Source organism: Toxotes jaculatrix, chromosome 11 (genome assembly GCF_017976425.1).
Source record: "Toxotes jaculatrix isolate fToxJac2 chromosome 11, fToxJac2.pri, whole genome shotgun sequence".
Taxonomy (NCBI): domain Eukaryota; kingdom Metazoa; phylum Chordata; class Actinopteri; family Toxotidae; genus Toxotes; species Toxotes jaculatrix.
This window is the reverse complement of record NC_054404.1, coordinates 24,445,020-24,464,328: the sequence shown is the minus strand read 5'-3', so window position 1 is coordinate 24,464,328 and position 19,309 is coordinate 24,445,020. Positions and strand designations below refer to the sequence as shown.

Below are 19,309 nucleotides of genomic sequence, written 5' to 3'. Positions count from 1 at the left end.
TGTGAAAAAAAAAAAGGGTTTCTCTTTTTATGCTTATGGGTATTAAGGTTCTATGGTTTTATATATTTAGCATGATCTGTAAGTTCGGGAAATTAAAGCTTGCACTTCCATGAGACGTGGAAGCAAACGTCCACTGCTTTGGTCTTCTCTGATTGGTTAGAGGGGGCGACGCTCGCTCACCAACTTTAGAATGGGAATATCTCTGTGTTGCTGCTAGGCTGTTTCAATAAGTCTTGGTCACAAAAGCCTTTGACAGCACCTCTACGACGGTCCACAAGGTCAACCATGAACTTTCCCGTATTTAACATAAAGGCCCATTAAAAGAACAGAGCTACGATCCAAACAGGAAGTGTTGATGAGGTCACAGCAGCTGTTGATATCATCATTTATTTGGCCTGTTCTGTTCTGTTAGGACAGGTACATCAATACCTCAGAGGAATACTTCTCCTCCTCAATCAATACTGTCCTGCTCCTGCCTGATCATAGCCTCTCTGAGATATGTCTTAAATCCTCTGTGCTAATTAAATGATTATATATCTGTCAAGGCCCTGATGCTGCAAGCTCCGCACTGTACTACTCCATACGGTATGTGATTCTCGGAGCCGTTATCGTATGGATTTCTTTATGATAAGTGACATGACATTGATCTTCATCCGTATCTCCCACCTCGCGCGCACACGTCCACCGCATTTAATGGCCAGCTCCCCACACCTAAGTGATCGGTTTAATGGCTGTTTATGTGGACTGAGCATCAAAATTCTCTGGAGGGAGCTGGAGGACGTGGGCGGGTGGGGGATAATTAATATCGGGTACTACGTAGCGACAAGGTAATGGGGGAGGCGTGATGTTTCATCATGCGGAGGACATTGATGGTGCCACTTTCTCCACCGACAAATCGCTCAATCAAGAACAATCTCCTTGCTTTCTCTGTATCACTACGTACAAAATCTATTTCAGACATCTGTACTTTGCCCCTTTCCAATCCTTCAATGTCTGAATCTTGTGATGCAGCTTGAAGAGACTGTCCGTCTTCTGAGTTTGGTTGACCTGGCTTCAGATAGGCCGGTAGCGTCCCTGATTAACATCAAATTGTTGGGTTTTGGTCGATCCCAGCGGAGGGAATTCAGACTTTTTGGGAAGCTAAACTTAGAGACCCATTTTCTTGTCCTTGCACCAAGAGGACAAGGACACAGACAACAGATGAGGGCGTGAGGGGGAAAAAAATGAAGAGAGTGAGAGGAAAGCTGGGACCTGTTGAAATGATTCAGATCAAGACGAAAGAAGGGAAATAAAACTTTCTGGATGTCAGCCAACAAAGGCTTTTAGTGTGTTGAATACATACCCTGGTTGGCCTGCCGTAGGCTGGTAGTCGCCGTGTAGACTATCTCAGCCGTCCTCTGGATGTCAGGCACCAGCAGAGTCAACCCCTCGGGCTCTGGATCCGAGCTCTCCGTCTTCACCACGCCTTTACTCTTATCTTTCTTTGACCTAGAACACACGAAAAATATACCTTCGGTCACGATGGGAGATCTGGCTGCTGTTTGATAACGTGAAGAGGAGAGAGGTGTGAAGAAGGACAGTTCACTGCTGCTGAATAATCAGTCAGTTGGTATCAAACCTAAAACACATTCAGACTGGGAGTTAATAGTAATAATTACAGCCTCAGTGAAAAACATGGACGTGCACGTCCTACGACTTTATGCTATTTAATTAGCTCAGTCTGACTTTTGTGTGTGACGCCGCAGGAAGTCAAAAATGTTTGCTAATCTGATATATGGAAACATGCCAACGCCAACATTTAAGCCGATTTGGGAGCCATAAAAATTCAACTTGAGACAGAGCAAGAGACCATAAAAACCCAACAAATACTCTCTGTCCAAGCTTGTGTTTAAGCCACATCTATTTATATTTTGGCACATTGGAACGACTCAAAGAGTGAAAACGTAAAACTGATTGTTACAGCGCCACCCTGAGGTCAGTGAGTGTCATCGTTGGTGTGGGAGTCGTGGGTGAAATTTACTTTTAGCCAAGAAAAATAAGAAAGAGGAGGAACAATGAACAACGAAAATCAACTAAAAATCGGACTGATTGCTTTAGGGGTCCATGCTCTGGATGCGTGACCCTTGGCCCCATCAGGCTTGGACTCCTAAAAGGCGAATCATACAGTACGCTTATGGCTTTCTGTGATCTAAAATCCTTTATGGACTGTCCGACCTGCCGTCCCGCTGACTTGTCAGGACCTATAGGGTTTTCTGCCTGTGGTACCTGAAATGAACCGTGCTGCCACATGATGGCTGCTGCAACATTCATGACAGGCACGTTCCAAAAATACCATCAGATACATCATTTATGACAAGGCACTCTAACATGCATGTAAGCAGCGTGTATACATATACGCAAACCTGAGGATAGTATGTTGTCAGGAAGCTTAGAGGAGCTAGGAATGAGGGAGAAGTGCTCACTCATCTGAAGATTGTTGTGGCCACATCTCCTAGGATCTAAGTAGAGCTGTTAGTGTGAGGGTGTGTATGCGGTGCGGTACTTGAAAGACCTTTTTCTGTCTTAATGAAACATACATTACACAATACAATTGAATTATATATGTATGTATTAAATTAGACATTACTTGTCTTGTAAGTCAGCTTTAGCCAAAAAGACAATTAAAGGAATGTGTGACTTCTTCACCCTGATGAAGCTGAAACAAATCACAGTGTTCCCGCGACTTTTCTCCATCTCACCTGAGGCGATTGGTGTACGTGTCCACACATGTCTTCATCTTGGCCAGCAGCATCCCAACAGAGGCCTGTCCCTCAGAGTGCTCCTCATCCTCCTCCTCTTCGTCCTGCCCCGGGTCTCCAGACAGAGGCAGCAGCAGAGGGACCAGGGCCGTGCAGGTGGAAATGGCCCTCAGCAGCTCCAGTAGCGCCCGATATAAAGGCACATGTCGAGCCATATCCAGAACTGTGGAGAGACACGGAGGACAACAAGAGTAAGACGCTGAATATACAGAGGAATCAAAGGGAGAACGGTTCTCTCTTTCGTCTAGAACAGATCGCTATTTCTCCCATGTGTTAATAGATAAGAGTACTTTGACAGACTAAAACAAATCTTTACATCTTTCTCAAACCAAACTGACATTTCTGGCACTAAGTGGGTCATAAAATTCCAGCCACCGGAGGCAGCACTGAGCCACGTGATCGCTGAGCAGCATGGTTTGCACTGACCTTTCATGGTCATTTGGACACAGGTCTTAATATGTCACTGTGAGGTCACTGTGAGGTCACAGTGACCTCACAGTGACATATTAAGACATTTTAAAAACCAACAGTGGATTTTCCCCTGTTCAAAGAGGAAGGAAATTCGTTCATCAACAATACCCAGGAGCAAGATTTAGCTAGCTTTGGTGACGACAATGTGATCTGACCTCAATAAATGCATTATTCTTTTTTTATTTTTTTTATAAATTATTATTATTTTTGTCACATTTTACCTTTATTAGGTAACTCACAGTAGAAATACAGTATTAGGCATGTGTCTTAGCCACCAAGTCATCACACACTGCTGCTTTTTACAATTTGGGACATCTGGATGCCAAAGGCCTGGAAATCCCGTCCACAATCTCAACCCAGCATCTCTGGCCCAGAGCAGAATGAGAATGAGGTTTTCTACTGTTGCAGAAAACAATAACGACACAATTAAAACCTAGTTTGCTTTTCTACCTTTTTTCCAGGGTTTTTAAATAAGTGATCTGAGAAAACTACAAATTACCAAAGGACGAGCCAGGGTGATATATTTTGCTCTGAAGCTCTGAAGATGAGGGAAGAAAAAATCCCCAGATTGCTTGGAGATTACACTGATAGTGAAAAGCAGCAGATAGAGAAGTGTCATTAAAAGACGAAACAGACAGCAGCAAACTTGTAAAAAGGGGGAAATTGAAAACAATCGGCTTTTCAGCAAGGGATAAAAACACAAACGGCATGTTCAGGGCCATCCCTTAAGTGGTGGAAGCAGCTCTAGGATCAATGAGCAATGAGTAGCATGAGTAAATTTATTCAGATAGCTCCCCTTAATAACAGGATTCAGACAGAGCAAGAGTTTTCAAGAAAACAGGTGGAAAAATGGCAACAAAAAAAAAAAAGTCCCAGCCAGGAGATGAGGATGAAGGAAGGACCGAGTGTTAGACAGTGACAGTCAACGTTCTACCTCAGTCGTTTCGGAGTTCACAAACCAAACCTGACAGCTCCTACTTCTCGCCCACAACCGAGGCCTGAAATAACATGGACGTGGACGGCTCTGCCGCCTGAGTCAGCAGGAGACGTATGCTAAATCCAGGTTCGTGCTCGGCAGCAAACACCGGGGTCCAAAGAAAAAAAAAAAAAAGATTCCTTTCAATGTTTTCAGTTTTTTTTTTTTTTTTTTTTTGCCTTTATAATGACCTTCAGGACTTGACAGACACAATCTTGAAGTAATGCTCACACAGGCAGTGTGTAATAAGAGGTAAACAAAAACAAAACAAACAAAAACAACAACAACAACAACAAAAAACCAGTGGGCTAATTTCTCACAGAACCAATTTTGTATTATTACAAAACTAGAATTCTGAATTTAACTATTAAATAGTGGTAATAATAATGCAATATCCAACAGTACAACAGTATCAAAGGGGTCTGATCACATCTGGTCACATCTGGGTGTCCATCTTTGCAGACCAGTTTAAGAGGATCTGAACTCAGGGTGTAATGGGCTGCTGGTGATGTGTCCCTTAAGAGATTTACGTTTCTCACTGTCAAGCATGAAGATGGACATCTGGACATCTAAAGCTTTAAACTCCAATCACTGCCAGTGCTGGAAAGCAGAGACTGTACAATTGACCACATGGCGTCCAATTTAAGTTTGACAGAAATGGGGGGGGGGGTGGGGGGGTGTTTGGAAAGTGCTCCACCATTTTCTAATGCCACTCCAGGGCTGAGAAAGAAAAGTAGCACTGTGCTACATTACAGACAAATACAAAACACTTAAGATGAGCCTTAATGAATGAAGTGGGCCACTTGTTAACGACACCAGCAAAAGCAGTAATGACTGAATGCATCAGAGCCAAAGTCGCATCAACCAGAATCTGTGCAGAAGCCAATCAAATACAAGGGTCTGTGAAATAATTCTCACCAGGCTAACCATGGAAGTCATATCCTTTTCTGAGAGGAGCTCAGTGTGTGTGTGTAGGTACTTGTGCATCCATGTGCTTGCTCTGAAGTGTCAGCTTCAAAGATAAATAGAAAACCTCTTGTTTGTGGTTCCCAGACTGTTTTACATTTATATTGAAATTCCCGAGCTCCTTACTGTCCTTCTCCCAGCATCGGCGCAGCACTGACCTCCCCGGGCTTTAATCTGCTCTCAGATCCTTTAACCAGTGTCTCTGGACGGTACCTAGCATGGAATCCCAATACCTTTCTAGATACAACACTCATAACTCATCAGGATGACTGCCCCCCCCCCTGCTCCGTGCCAATGTCACACTTCTTCTTCTTCTTTCCTTCCGCTGTGAGTAATAAATACCAGGGCAGACTCCAGTGAAAGAGAGGAGAATAAAAAGTAAGGAGCAGGACAGAAAGAAAAGGATGCTACTGAGTGTGATCAACAAAATGTAGAATGCACTTGGGCCTAAACAGCCTTTTCTCTTCCAATTCCCCATTTTTTCAGACTAACAAAATATCGAACACAGGACGGAAACATTTTGTGATACAAACTATTTATTAGTCTAAACAATCAGATGAATTTGTTCTTAAAATGTGAGATAGTAATGTTGATAATCAGCTCAATATTACCTTTAAAATTCTGATTCAGCAACCATTCATGGTCCCCAGAGGATGAATCCCAATGATTTAGGTAATTTGTCGTCACATTGTTTTCAAAGTGACATAAATAAGCTGTTTTTAAAAAAAAAAAAAAAAAAAGAAAAAACCAAACAACTCATTTACACTGGCTTTCCCTGTCTCATAAATATACTATATCCAACTTCTATGAAATCTTAGAAGCTCCATCACCATCACAGGGGTGCAGAGCCAGCACTTAAGGAGAAAAACCAGAGCCCGTTCTCAGCCACAGGACAAGCAGCAGCCCAAAGAGGCTGGACATCCATCACAAGCTATGACAGTCTTGGTAGTGCTGACCTGCAGTCATCGCACAGCGCTACGAACAGCGAGCCTCCACTCACCGTGATTTAAGGCCTTCTGGGAGGCGTACAGAGACGGTGCTGCGTGCGGCCATGTTGGATGCTCCGGCTGATTAATAGTTAATGGACGCCTGTAGACCTGAACATGAGGGGCCTGCAATGAGTTACCATGGCATGTGTAGGATACGGGTTTGAAATAAAGGTGCTACTGTTGGACTGTAATGTCTCCCTGTTTGCCCATGTAGCCTGACCTGGTTTTAAATCAGTGGCCTCACCGAAATAGAGTGTTACAGGAAATCGCACTTGAAATAACCAGAAACACACACACACACACACACACACAGTCACTGATGTAAAAACACATATTTAAAGCCCAGAGTCTAAGATACAGCTGTGAGGTTGAAGGGACCATATGCACTGAAGTTACAACAAACACCAACATATTTGTTGATTTCATGGCAAAAAAATGAAGGTTAGTCTCAGCTGAACTGCCTGAAACAGTAAATACTGCCTCACTCATTAAAGACACATCAAGGCCTTATCTAACATGTTGGCCTAAGCTTCCACTTCCTGTCTAGTCAGCTGTTATTGCCGCTGAGAGTGATGAGCGGAACGATCTATTTATCCGGTTAGTCACCCTCCTACCGAGGCTTTCTGGACAACATCTATCCAAACACCCACTGTGTTCACGAGCTTCCTCTGACGGGAAGTGTGAAGAGCAATACACACCAACGGAAATCGTATTAGACACTGAGGAGAAAACACGCACACAAACACACAAACAAACGCCACCATGTGCCGTCGAAATATCAGCGATGTTCTCATGTCGGGATTATGGATGACAACTAGTCACAATTCTGAAGCGTAAATAAATGGTTCAGAGAGTGAGCTGGAAATGTGCATGTTACGTGGAAGAAAAATGAAGAAACCATAAGCCTAAACGAGTGGGACAGAAAGATCGACACGACTTTTCGAACATGTATGTTATGAAATATATGCTCCATGTCATTTATACCAGACTTCCTTTCTCAGCCCTACGTGGACAAACCGCTCATCTTGGATTTTGCATGGCTAAATAGTTCAAACACTGGAAATAACACTGGTAATCAACCACCGACAATTCTGCACAGTTATCAAATGCCAAACAGAGAAATTCTAATTAACCCCCAAAAACCCTGTTGTCCGCTCGTGTCTCCTGCTTTACTTTTCATCCAATTTACTACCTATTCTGCTCTGCAGTCCTTTGTAATTACAGCTGACAGACTGACGTTTGGTATTTTACTGTGGTGTAGGGTGGGCAGTGGGGGTGGGGGAATCCACATGGGGAGCAGAGCATGGTTTTGAAAAGGGAACCTGTTTAGAAATGGACACCTCGGTGCTGTTAATTACTGAAGACGGTGAGGAGCGGACCTGCAAACTCATCAAGGGTGAGAAAGGTGAAAAGGATACCAACTGGGTGGATGGGGGAGGGTGGGGGTGGGGTCTGTACCTCTGCCCAGATACAGCTTTCAGCCTCTGAGTTAAAACAACACTAATCATCACAGAGCAGCTCATAATTCAGCTCCTGAGACCATGGGACCACATTTCTACTGAGGCTGGAGCATAGAAGCCTGCAAGTGTAGAACCAACACACTTGGTAATTGCCCTTAATTGGCTGCAGTAGCGTGTGGGTGTGTGATCATACAACAGAGAGGCCATCCTACACTGATCAGTGAGGTAAAGTTATTACACAATTCAATCATAAAGCATCTCAATGTTTCCTAATGTAGTGCCGCAATCATTCAGGCAAACTGAGGAAACTGGTACACTGCTGCTTACATCAGCTTTTACAGATATAAGTTAGGTTAAAGTTATGTTAATATTAAATCTCCTATAATCAATATTTTTATAAATCACTACAGTGGCGTCCCAAAGTCTCAGAGCGCTTTCCCATTCATGGTTCCCTGAGGAATGAATTCGTAAAGACTTTGGTTTATGAACAAATACCTTCCTAAGTAATGTTTTTTAAGGTTTTTCTAAAAGTTTTATTTATTTATTTATTTTAAAAATAAAAGTCTCAGTATTAAAAATACACTATTTAGTTTTACGCAAACAAACTCATGTAAACCTACAGTTGACAGACTACCAGTTAGTGCTGAGCTGGTAAAGTTAGCCAATAGCCAATGAAGGAAGTGTTACATCTAGCAGCTTCAGCGGCGGATATTTTCTTTTATCAGTGGTGAGGACAGGACAACAACAGAGCAAAAATCAAAATAAATAATACAACTTTGATTCATTAGGTGGCCAAAAACATAAGAGGCAAGTGACTGCCAATGTTGCTCCATGTTAGATAGATGTGTTTTTCGTTATGTTGCTGACGACAACTTTGAGAGACCATGTCTGGGCTGTGGGTTTTGTCAGCTTATTCTTCTGCTCCCAAGTGGCCAAAATAAATAAATAAATCTAAAAGTGATGAATGCCGCTTTTAGAGAACAACCTATTGCACAGCATCTATGTTCCTAATTAAATACACACAAGTGGATTTGGTTTGTGGCCACTCTAGCAGTTTGTTAATGTCTTGGTAATAACATGTCCAACCAAGTGCTGCCAGAATAAAATCCACTGAGACAACAGGATATGACAGTCGCTGGTCTTCTTCACGCTCATTTGTTTACTGTAGTGCTCATTAAACAAAAAAAAAAAAAACAAAGCTACAAAACATTAAATGGGAAACCACAGAGCCTCAAGTCATGGGTGAACCAGAGAGCTGGTGCGTGGGCTGCTACAAGGGACAGGTGTCTGTCGCCTTCCCAGAGGGGAGAAGGTGTTAAGCATGCGAGTGGGTGGCTAACACTCTGACTCAAGCTCGTGGCTGGACAGTGTCAGGTCTTCCCGACCCTTCCAGGGCAATGGAACAGAGGAGAGAGTCGCTGAAATAGTAAGACTCTGACATGTCTCCGCCAACACACGCTCTGCCTCAGTGGACACTGCAGATAATGTGCATCAAAGCAAAGACTGTGTGGAACAACCAGGAAAAAAAAAAAAAAAAGGCCTGAAGCTCTGTGCCATTTCAAAGCACAGAAGGAACAATGACTGCATTTCTGTGCACAGAGAATCCCTTTATAAACCCAGCTACTTAAGTACCTTAGTTTTGGGTTGACATACACTGAGCAGACATCTTAACTGGGTTAGAATAAGTAGGGAAAACTGAGGCTCTCACAAACACACCAAACAAACTAAATAAAAAAAATAACTGAATTCACTCATTCCTGTTGGAAAAAGCTTACTCTGACAGCGGCTCTAAAACTGGGACCAAACCCCAAAAGTCCATCCAGTAATGATTTAGGAGAGTTTAGTGCTGTAAAATACCAAAGATCTGCATTCAAATGAACAAAGCTGCATATGATTCTCACAGAATCTCCCACAGTCAGAGTGATGAAAAGATCATGCTGTGTTTTATGAGGAGTGAACCTAGCACGTCCCTTCTTCTTGTACAACTAAGTATGGTGGTCCTCCAGGAAGTGGTCCACATCAGTGATGATGCCATCACCACTGTCAAAATGGCGACCGCTGAGCTCCGTCTTCATCTTGGGGAAGAGGTTGTAGACTGAGGGGCCAAATCAGGTTAAATAGAGTCAAGGACCTCCTTGAGACCGAGGTAGCTGATGACTGCACAAAGGCGGGTGCTTAATGTACACAGAAAACTCAAAGGGCTTATAAGACAAAGAAGCTCTAACACACACACCTCCAGTCATGTTTCACTGATTGGATTCCAGGTTTGTGAACTCCAGGAGCTGGGGTCATGTGGAAACAGCATTGCTGTTTCACTGACCTCCTGCAATTCAGCTGTACCGCTGTTACCCCTGAGGTCAAGAGAACTGCAGCGGTGAAAGTATAAATTATTGATCTGCCTGGAGGGCAGGGCTGACAGTGTCAAGCTGGCCCACTGTGATGCACAGACTATCAGCCATACAACCATCTCAACAAACCAACAAAGGTTCAACTACTGGTATCAGCTAGAGCTTATCCAATAAACTTCTGATCCATTTATTGATTCGTGGTGGTTGGTGGATTTTGGCTGTTGGTAACCATTTTGTGCACTCTCGTTGGCTCTGCTAAAAAACAAAAACAAATAAACAAACAAGTTTTTTTTTTTTTAAAGTCAGCAGCTGAGGCAATACAGAGTAGCGGGGTTTGTGAAGCAAACGCTTCTGTGGCATTTTCCTTTTTCAGGACTTCACACTGAATTTCAAATTTTCTTCAAAATTTGTTTATTTATTTTCCAAATATATATATATATAAATAACATAAATAAGGATATCTGCAACCCACCTGAGCAGAAATAAAACAACGCGATTATGATAGTGTGAGTGAGGGAGGAGGAAAGAGGAGAGAGGAGGAGTGGGAGTGAACCATAAGGATCTTTGTCCTCCACCCAGCCTCAACCATCCTTTATTTCCCCCCATCACCTCCTATTGTTGCCTCCTCCTCCTCCTCCTCCACCCCTCAGCTCTACCCCCTCCACAGGTCTGCCAGAATAACAGCAGCTGAACTCAGAGCAGATCACGGCACAGTGGGGCTCAATTCAACTCCTTTTTAGATTTTTCGTGTTGTTCAATTGGAAGCTGTACGTGCATGTGTATGTGTGTGTGTGTGTGTGTGTGTGTGTGTGTGTGCGCGTGCTCAACCAGCCAGCACAGCAGTGGTAGAGGAGGAGACAACAGTAAGCAGGGAGCGATGTCATTTCCCCCTCCCTCCTCCTTTTCTCTTCCTCCCTCCCTGACTCTCTCTCTCCCTCCCTCATTCTCCTTCATTGCCACGGCCATCAGGATCCGTCCTCTCTCTCTCTCTCTCTCTCTCTCTCGCCATCATTCTGCTCGGTTATGCAATGCACTGTCCTCCCACGGTGACTAACTGGCGTTGGAGCCCTACCGTAACACTGCTGTCACTGGCGGTAGGTGCAGATCCATATTGTCATAGAGACCGGCTGGTGCTCCGACTGCCTCTGCCTCTTCACAGGCGTCTGCTCCATGGGATTTTACAGCTTTTCCTCCTCTTCTGGAATATCACCTGTCAGACTTGGCTAATTGCTCGGCGGACGCTGGGTGTCACCGAGACACCATCAGCTGATCCTACAGAAATCAACACGCATGCTGTTGGGGAGGGGGCTTCAGTGATGGGAAAGAGACTTTTTTAAAGGCAATAATTGCACAGTTCCCCCAGAGGGTTCCAAAGCAAGCACTTGGGGGAGACAGGAGCAGAGTGGGGGGTGGCGTGCGTAGGTTTACCGATAAACTGGGGAGGGAGGTGGGGCGGTTGTGTGGAGGAATTTAGGCAGGGCACTTGAGAGAGGGAGCAGACGGGGAGAATGGGAGGAAAGGTGGGGAGGGGCGAGGGGGCAAATGGGGAGAGGGTTTCTCCTCGCCCCCTAAACAGAGGCTGCTAGCGCTTTAGCAGCGGCAATGCAAACCTACTGATTAAAAAAAAAAAAAAAAACTGACAGCAAAGACTTGTGTGGGGGTAAACTTCATCAAAAAGGAAGTTGGGTTGGGGGGGTGGGGGTGGTGGGGTTTTGAACCTGACAGGTGGCACTGTAGACTGGACGACTGTCGAAGTGACACAAGGAGGTTTTTCCACTGGAAACGTTGCTGCCTTCTAGTCCTCTATCCATCACTTCATCTTTTGCTCACGGGCACTGGGACTGTGGTTACACAGGAAGCCCACCCCCACCCCCCTACTTCCCCCCCCCCCCCCCAGGTTTCCACATGTAGCATGCCACGGTTTTCCAGGGAGGATCCAAAAAGGATGCTGGACGATGCTGACTTACACCTTAGACGCCTTAGGGTAAGCCACCTTCTCTTTATTTGTCTGCAATTTCCTGAATTTCAGTTTAGACCGCCTGAACAGGATGGAGATTAGTAGCTCTATTCGCATTTGACCCAGAGACAAGAATGATCCTGTTTACCTTTTTTGCTCACACATTTCCACTGGAGACAATGCTGTCTCCAGCTCGGTGTCTCTACCTTCTAATGCTCCTCCAAAGGGAAGGTGGGAATTACACTCAGAACAACTACTTGCAAAGATCTGTGGGGGGGGGCGTTAATCATTAATGGCATACTAAAAGAGGTGGGTGGGTGTGAGGTAGCTCTAAATGACAGTATTAAATCATGCTTATTTTAACATGCGGGGAGTGCAGTTGAGAGTTCTTGCTGGCAATGTAGGAACGTAACAGTTTGGTTGAGGATGATCCAGGGATGAGGCTAAGCGAGCGCTGGTTTCGTGCCCACTATTGTCGAGGAGCTTGGCTTCAAGCTCTGGCAGGTTGTAAACACCAGCAGACTAATCTCCAGTCCGCTTGGCCATTGTTTTGTTCAATTCACAATTGATTTCCTTCGAGGGGGGTTATTACCTTGGCAGGTCTACCTGAACAAGCTGAGGGGGAAGAAAGACAAAGGAGGCACCACCGTCAAAGCCTTGAAGGCAGCCTGTTAATTATTCCATCCACTCAGCGTTCTGGTGTAGGTTTCCCCACGTGTGACAACTTCTGACATGGTCTCCATCATTTTCTTTTATTCCAGATGAGAGTTCCTTTGCCAGGTTAGGTGAGCATCGGGATCATGGGCACCACAGTCATCACCCTTGAGGACGTGCGGGCACTGGAGGCCAAGGAGGAGCAGGAGGAGTCCATCTTGGCCATGTTAGGCATCATCGGCACATTCCTTAACCTCTTCGTGATCGTTTTTGTTTACATCTATACCACACTGTGAAGTGACTAAGTAGAGGACTAAAGGATTTCTCAAAACCTGCTGTTCGTTTAGACGAGGAAGACTGAAAGGAGCAGTAGGGGTTCATTAGAAAGTCAAGTCTGACATGAACATCTTCCCCAGAGAGAGGAGGGGTAAGGTGGACAGAGCGGCTAAGAATGAAGACAAAGAAGACATTTTGCCAAGTCACAGTCATGAGCCGGGGAGATAACAAAGGGCTGGAAGACATGACGGGAATAAGGCTATGCTGGAATCAGGGGGAGCAGAGCCAGGCAGACACTGGCGAGCCCCCAGCCAGGACTGACCCCCCTGTGGCCTGACAGGAAATACAAACTTCCCCCTTCATCTTATTTTCCTGAACTGCTGGACTCAAAGGAAAGATGAGCCAAACGAGACAGCCTCGGGGACAACGCTGACGCTTTTCCATTTATTTTTTTTACTTAATTTTCAAGTTTGTGGGACTTTAATTGCTTTTTTTTTTTTTTTTTTTCCTGGAAGGGCTTTTAAAGCAACATGTTTAAAACGCAGAGCCTGTAAGAAGGACGGTGGAAAGTCGCTCTGGAGACACTGTTGGCCACCAAATTCAATCAGTCTTCAGAGCCAGAAATATTTCGCTTCAGGGCTCCTGTACACCTCCCCAGAAATATGGCTTTGGACGAGCATCTGCTGTACTGTCATAACCACGACAACAAACACACGTCCCTTTATGAACATACCTGCAGCAACTTTTACATCATGTTGAGGACGAATTCCAAGAAATGCTACTTCAAGAAACCTCCAAAATGTGGATAACAAGAAAGTGGGGGAGGGGCGGGGTTTGTTACAGCTGGAGTCAAGAAATTAAAGAACGAGATCAACTTGTAATAAAACAACACAGCTGATTTTACGTGTAGGGTGAAACTGGGCCTATCTTCTTTCTTTTTTCTGCTTCTCTGTTCACCTTTTGAAACGGATGAGTGGGAAAAGGTGGACTGAAAGATTGTCTTGACATATTTGTCCGTGTTGATTTCAGGGTCAGTGTCAGAACTCCTTTTTCCTGTATTTAAGAAGCTTTTGATATATTAATATTTGAATAAAATCTAGATGTATTGTGAAGCATAGGACATTTGAACAATAAACGTCAGAGCACATAAATGAGGACAGCCCCGAGCCTTATCTTTGAGAGACCCAGAGGAGTGTTTTGTGTGTGTGTGTGTGTGCGTCTGAGAGAGAAAGAATCTGTGGTTGCATTCTGCAAGCTAACGCATGCTGCATTAGAGAGTTCACTCCTTGCCAGGCCAATGACTGCTCCCCTACCTTGTTCAGTAGTGGTAGGGAAGCTCCACCAGCACATACAGGGCTATCCAGCAATGTAGGGACTGCCTTTTGTTCCACACAGCCTCTGTGGTATTTGGAGTGATTAATCATTATTAACCACCTTCTAACAGGCCAGTCGTGTTCAGATTACCCTCCAACATCATGTGCACTCCCACTCAACATGAATGATGGACCCAAACAAAAAAAAAAAAAAAAAAAAAAGCCATTACCTAAGTGGCGCCACCTGCTGCAGACCAGGCTGACTTTAAATCTTATCAGTCTTGGGTGAGTCAAAAGGGAAAACGCGGTGAGGGGATGTCATGCTAAACATCAGATCTGGAAATCATTTAAAAAACGTGTCAGAAATTCATTTTTTAATTAACAGAAATTGTTATTGTGGTTACATTCGAAGGTGTTATCGCTCACTAATGGCTTAGCTTCCTGTGATGGAGGGCCCAGGCGACAGAGGGGGAAACTGTAATGTATCCCCAAAAGGCTTTGCCAAGACACCGATGAGTCATGTGGAATAATGCGCTAAGCTGATGGGGCTGAGGAGCTGTGGGGCGGTTGGGCGGGGGGTTAGCGTGGAGAAATGAAGGCGTACGTTCTGGTAGACAAGGTGAGAGTAAAGGGCAAATAAAATGTGTTTGGAGCAGTAAAGAGAAATGTGTGTGTGTGGGGGGGGGGTTTATTTCTGTAGGGGAGGTGGTGTGATTTTGATGAGTTGCAGTGAATTTAATCCCATCTAGAGAACACACATACACATACACATACACACACAAACACACACGCCCCTTTGCCAGTGTTGATTATAGCCCCAAGTACTGTTAATTGCCAAGCTCCTTGGTTCTCTTGTGCTTTTTAGATGGGTCAGATTATATATGTGCTTCCTGTTCTGAGTTCTAAGAGCACCACAGGTATTTGGGAGCAAGAATTTCCCAAGATTTTCGATCGATACTGATTTACATCAATACTTCTACTTAGACAGGGAATATCCAAAACACTAGGCCAGCCAGACCTGATGAGGTCATCAAAGGGGCTGCTGTGACATCACGTACAGGTAAGCTTTTTTTTTTTTTTTTTTAATCTGGACTGTTGGCTGACTTTGTAAATTTGCGCATAGCAAGCTGCAAAACTTACTACTTTATGGTTATTTGGAATCATTTGGGACCATAAACCTAGAATTAAAACCAGTTTAAAAAAAAAAAACAGTAAAAACCAGTAAGGCTTAGTAATATCTTATAGGTGGAATAATGGGTTAGTCTCAGGAGCCTCATGAGCTCCACAGATTTGAATGAGTGGAATGAGAAGGGATGGGCTGGTCTTTAATGATCCTACTGCCTTAATGGACACGGTAGAATATAGCTAATGATGCTTGGTTTAAATATATTAGTACAGGAACTCCCTCTAAAAGAGACCTATGAGACAATTCATCATGATCTGATTGATTCTGTTCCATCTGAAATTGTTAAAGCTGTATAAATTCGTCTTTTGGCCACCATGAAGCAAAAGAACTCAAGCTGACGCAAAGCGTTTTTTTCCCCCATTTTAGCAAAGAGCTGCACATTTAAAAGGTCCTGCAGAGACAGAGCATCGTTATCATTTATCCAGAGGTGTGTTTCTGTCCAGTGTAAGTCAAACATTCACTCTACTCCGGAGGAAAATATCTGACTTTTGAGCTGCCAAACGTGTAGCTTGGCTATTGATTTCTTTCCCACATAAAGCTCGTACACACTGTTGATGAGAACATTGCGAGAAAATGAAAAGGACAACGGGACCTATTCCTGATATTCCCTCTTTTTCAGGACATCTTAGTAAAGCAGCCCAGTTCAGAGAGAGAGGATTAGCTGAATACAAACCCATCAACACTGCCAACATGTTGCCTTTAAAGCAGCAGCGCAGATATTACACAGTAACCGCTGCCTGTGGCTTCCTCTCTAAGAGGTTATACGTCGTTTTATATATATATATATATATAGAAGTTATATTTCTTCTACGACAAAACAGCTTTTCGACAGGCTTTAGTAAAGCCTGCCTGCAGCAGCTCCTTAATTCATGTGAGGCTGCATTCAATACAGAGGCTGAAGTTATAGTGTTATTTCATGTAGAATGACTATACGGAGGAGTGAGAGCAGCGGGATGGAAAGTCATAAATCTTTGAATTGGGATTAAGATCAAGCAGTGCACTCCCACACATGAAAACAGCATCTCTGACAGGTACTCGCAGGTACTGACGCACAGGGACGTTAAGGATAGATAAATGTAGCACAGAGCACTCAATTCTCAAAGACGACAGACGAACAGACGAAGTGTCATAAGATTTAGGGTAAATTATTATTATTTTTCTTTTACACTGAAAATCACCCAATGTAATGGAAAGCAAGGTGTGGAAATCTTGTTACGTTCAAGATGTTGAAAAACTGTCAGTTGGAGTCACACTCATAAAATCTACTGACTTACTGTCAAACTTGCAACGTCTATTTAAAAAAAACAAAACAAAAAACTGCAAACTATTCTAATATTGCACCGAATATTCCCAGTCCAGTTCGTGATTATTGGCACCGCCTGTGATGCATCACTGTACACGGAGCCTTAGCTTTCATAGCTTCATCCGCTGGTTGTGTTATTACTTTGAACTGAGTGATCAATATACAGATTTTAAACGTGTGTGGGTAAATGTGAGAGAGCATGAACAGAGAATGTGGCCATATTTTTTTTTTTTAAATCAACTGTTACTTAATTATGAGACCAGGGCGCATGATAACACACACAAAAGCACGCACACTGCGACCTGAAACGCCCAGCAGCACAGCATTAGGCACAAAGAAGGTGGCACACACACTCCGCTGTAACTGACTGACTGACTCTGGGCTGATAAGCGACAGCACACTATGCTACTGATGCTAAAATCCTCGTGTATTTTACTGCGTGAAATCTATTCCATCTCAAACTCAACACAAAAAGAGGGCCTGATCAAACACTACTTAAACCTCTGGGAGCAGACAGAGTCTGTTTGTATGGATAATGGCTGCATTAGGATTGAACCACTGGATCAGTGTAGCTGTAGCAGGTCGACAGGAGGATGGAAACGTATTTTGGGTGAATGCTAATCTGACTGAAGAGGCGGTGACAAGTTAAAGGACATAAAGTGGTAATGGACATGTTTCATCATAGGATAAAGATAAAAGGTGATCACTCAGAACAGCTTTGTATTGATTTACAGTGACTCCTCCCTCTAGGGGGACAAGTGGACCCAAACCATGCCAGCAAAAATGTCCCCCCCCCCCCCCCCCCCCCCAGAGCAGAACAGAGCCACCGGATCCCCTCAGTGTAGGGGTCAAACATTCTTTCTCTTAAGAGACAGTCCAGGCCATTTGCTCTCGTCCTCTCATGGAGAACATAGTGAAGGACGACTCACAGACACCGGTTTCCACATCTCTGTAGACCGGGACCACCGGTTCCTGTGCCACTGAACTCTCAGATGTCCACGCTCATCAGCTGAGCTCTGTGGACCACAGTGTGTGTGTGTGACCCTGTCCACTGACATGTGTCCCCTGAACCCCTGAATTACCTGAACATGTGTGGCTCCACCACCACAATTACACCCACACAAGCAGATAACCAACAGTCAGCATCACAACACTATACTGGATCACACTGCACCAAAGAGAACAGGCCTCTTAATAAACCCACAAGAAGCGTGATTCACTCTGATCCAATCTAATGAGCATTCGCTAGAAGAAAACTCCGACTTGAGAGGAGCGAATCAAAGTGAAAGGACAGTGCGTGCTTTTCATTTTTTTGAAAACAAGATTAAGAGTGGACGGTGTCTCTGACAAGTCTGGGCTCATTAAACTTCTACTGCTGGGATCAGTGTGATTTCACGGTGACACGCAGAGAAGCCCAGCTTCAATTTAAGACGCTGTAGCTCCATCTGGTGTTTCTACTGCAAGACACATTTATCACCGAGGACCAGAGACCAGAGAGTCGTCCAGAAACCTTGCTAGCTCCAGATCCGAGTCAGCTGCTCACAGCACGAGCAGGAATCCACGGGCAACAAGAGCAGTGGGTGGAGGCGTGTGATAGGACGAGAGCACTTCTGAACAAAAGCCACTGCTGTGTGTCGTACCCTACATACTGGAACAACATGGAGCCTACCTGAGTCGTTGCGTAGGTAGGAGGACATGGCGGGGATGAGGCAGGACTGGCTCAGCAGCTCCTGCAGCACCGCTGGCAGCGCTGAGCTGTTGTGGGCTCTGCTGTCTGCTGAAGAAGCATCAGCACTGTGGCAGCTACAGGAGCCTGCTGGGTTGATGTAACTTGCCAAGACCTAGTGGGGGGAAAAAAAAAAAAATAATGTAGACATAAGATGGGTGAGGAATAAAAACCTGCTTACGTTGACAGATGTAGTGTGTGCTATGGCAGCGACAAAGCCCCAAACAGCAGGACAGCTGCTGAGGATGCATTCACAAGGTAATATGGACTTTATAAAACTACCTGAAGTAGACAGGTGACGTGTTCCTCTTCTAGCCGTTGTTTGGTGAGAGCCTGTTCCACGTCCCAGCCCGAGGCAGTGGATCCAGTGCCAAAACCAGTCCCTTTAGCCCAGTACAACTGCTGCTCCTCACTGGTCCCCCCACCGTGACAACTGGACATCTGCGGCTGTCAATTACAGAAAGACATTTTTTATTTTATTTTTTTAACTTCAATACATGTGAAAGTATGGATACTGATTTTTCTGTTTTACCCAACCAATTAATCCAATGATTTTTATATTTCCCTTTGATCTTTTTATTGCAAGTGGTTGCTATTGTATTAAAATGGTGGTTGTATAATTTGCAAAGGTTGCATTTGACTGATCACCACACTACTGGAGTGGTAAAGAGGGGTGTAAACCGTCAGTTCTCTAAAAAATGTTAGGACTGTCCTTAAAGGTCAAAGCCTGCTCTGTCCTTGACCATGCTGAGGGTCTCTGGACTGTTCATGTCTTTGTCTCGCATTTTAAAAAGTGGGTGTGCATGTCTCATCTCACTGTCTGCGCTCCCATTACAGCACACAGACTGGGGAACTCAAGGACAGGAAGGCTTTGGCTCGCATTCAA

The 19,309-nt window shown here is 44.4% G+C and overlaps 1 protein-coding gene across 5 annotated transcripts in view; it reads right to left on the bottom strand.

Annotated features, from left to right (window-relative positions):
• Positions 1-19,309, bottom strand: part of birc6 (baculoviral IAP repeat containing 6) — a 76,051-nt gene that overhangs the window by 13,882 nt on the left and 42,860 nt on the right. For all 5 annotated transcript variants that reach the window (XM_041050498.1, XM_041050501.1, XM_041050500.1 and 2 more), the window contains exons 63-66: positions 18,706-18,870; positions 18,367-18,538; positions 2,739-2,961; positions 1,343-1,488 (exon numbers count right to left, since the gene is read on the bottom strand). In XM_041050498.1, coding sequence (XP_040906432.1) covers positions 1,343-1,488; positions 2,739-2,961; positions 18,367-18,538; positions 18,706-18,870 — 706 coding nt within the window. The remainder of the gene's footprint in view (positions 1-1,342; positions 1,489-2,738; positions 2,962-18,366; positions 18,539-18,705; positions 18,871-19,309) is intronic.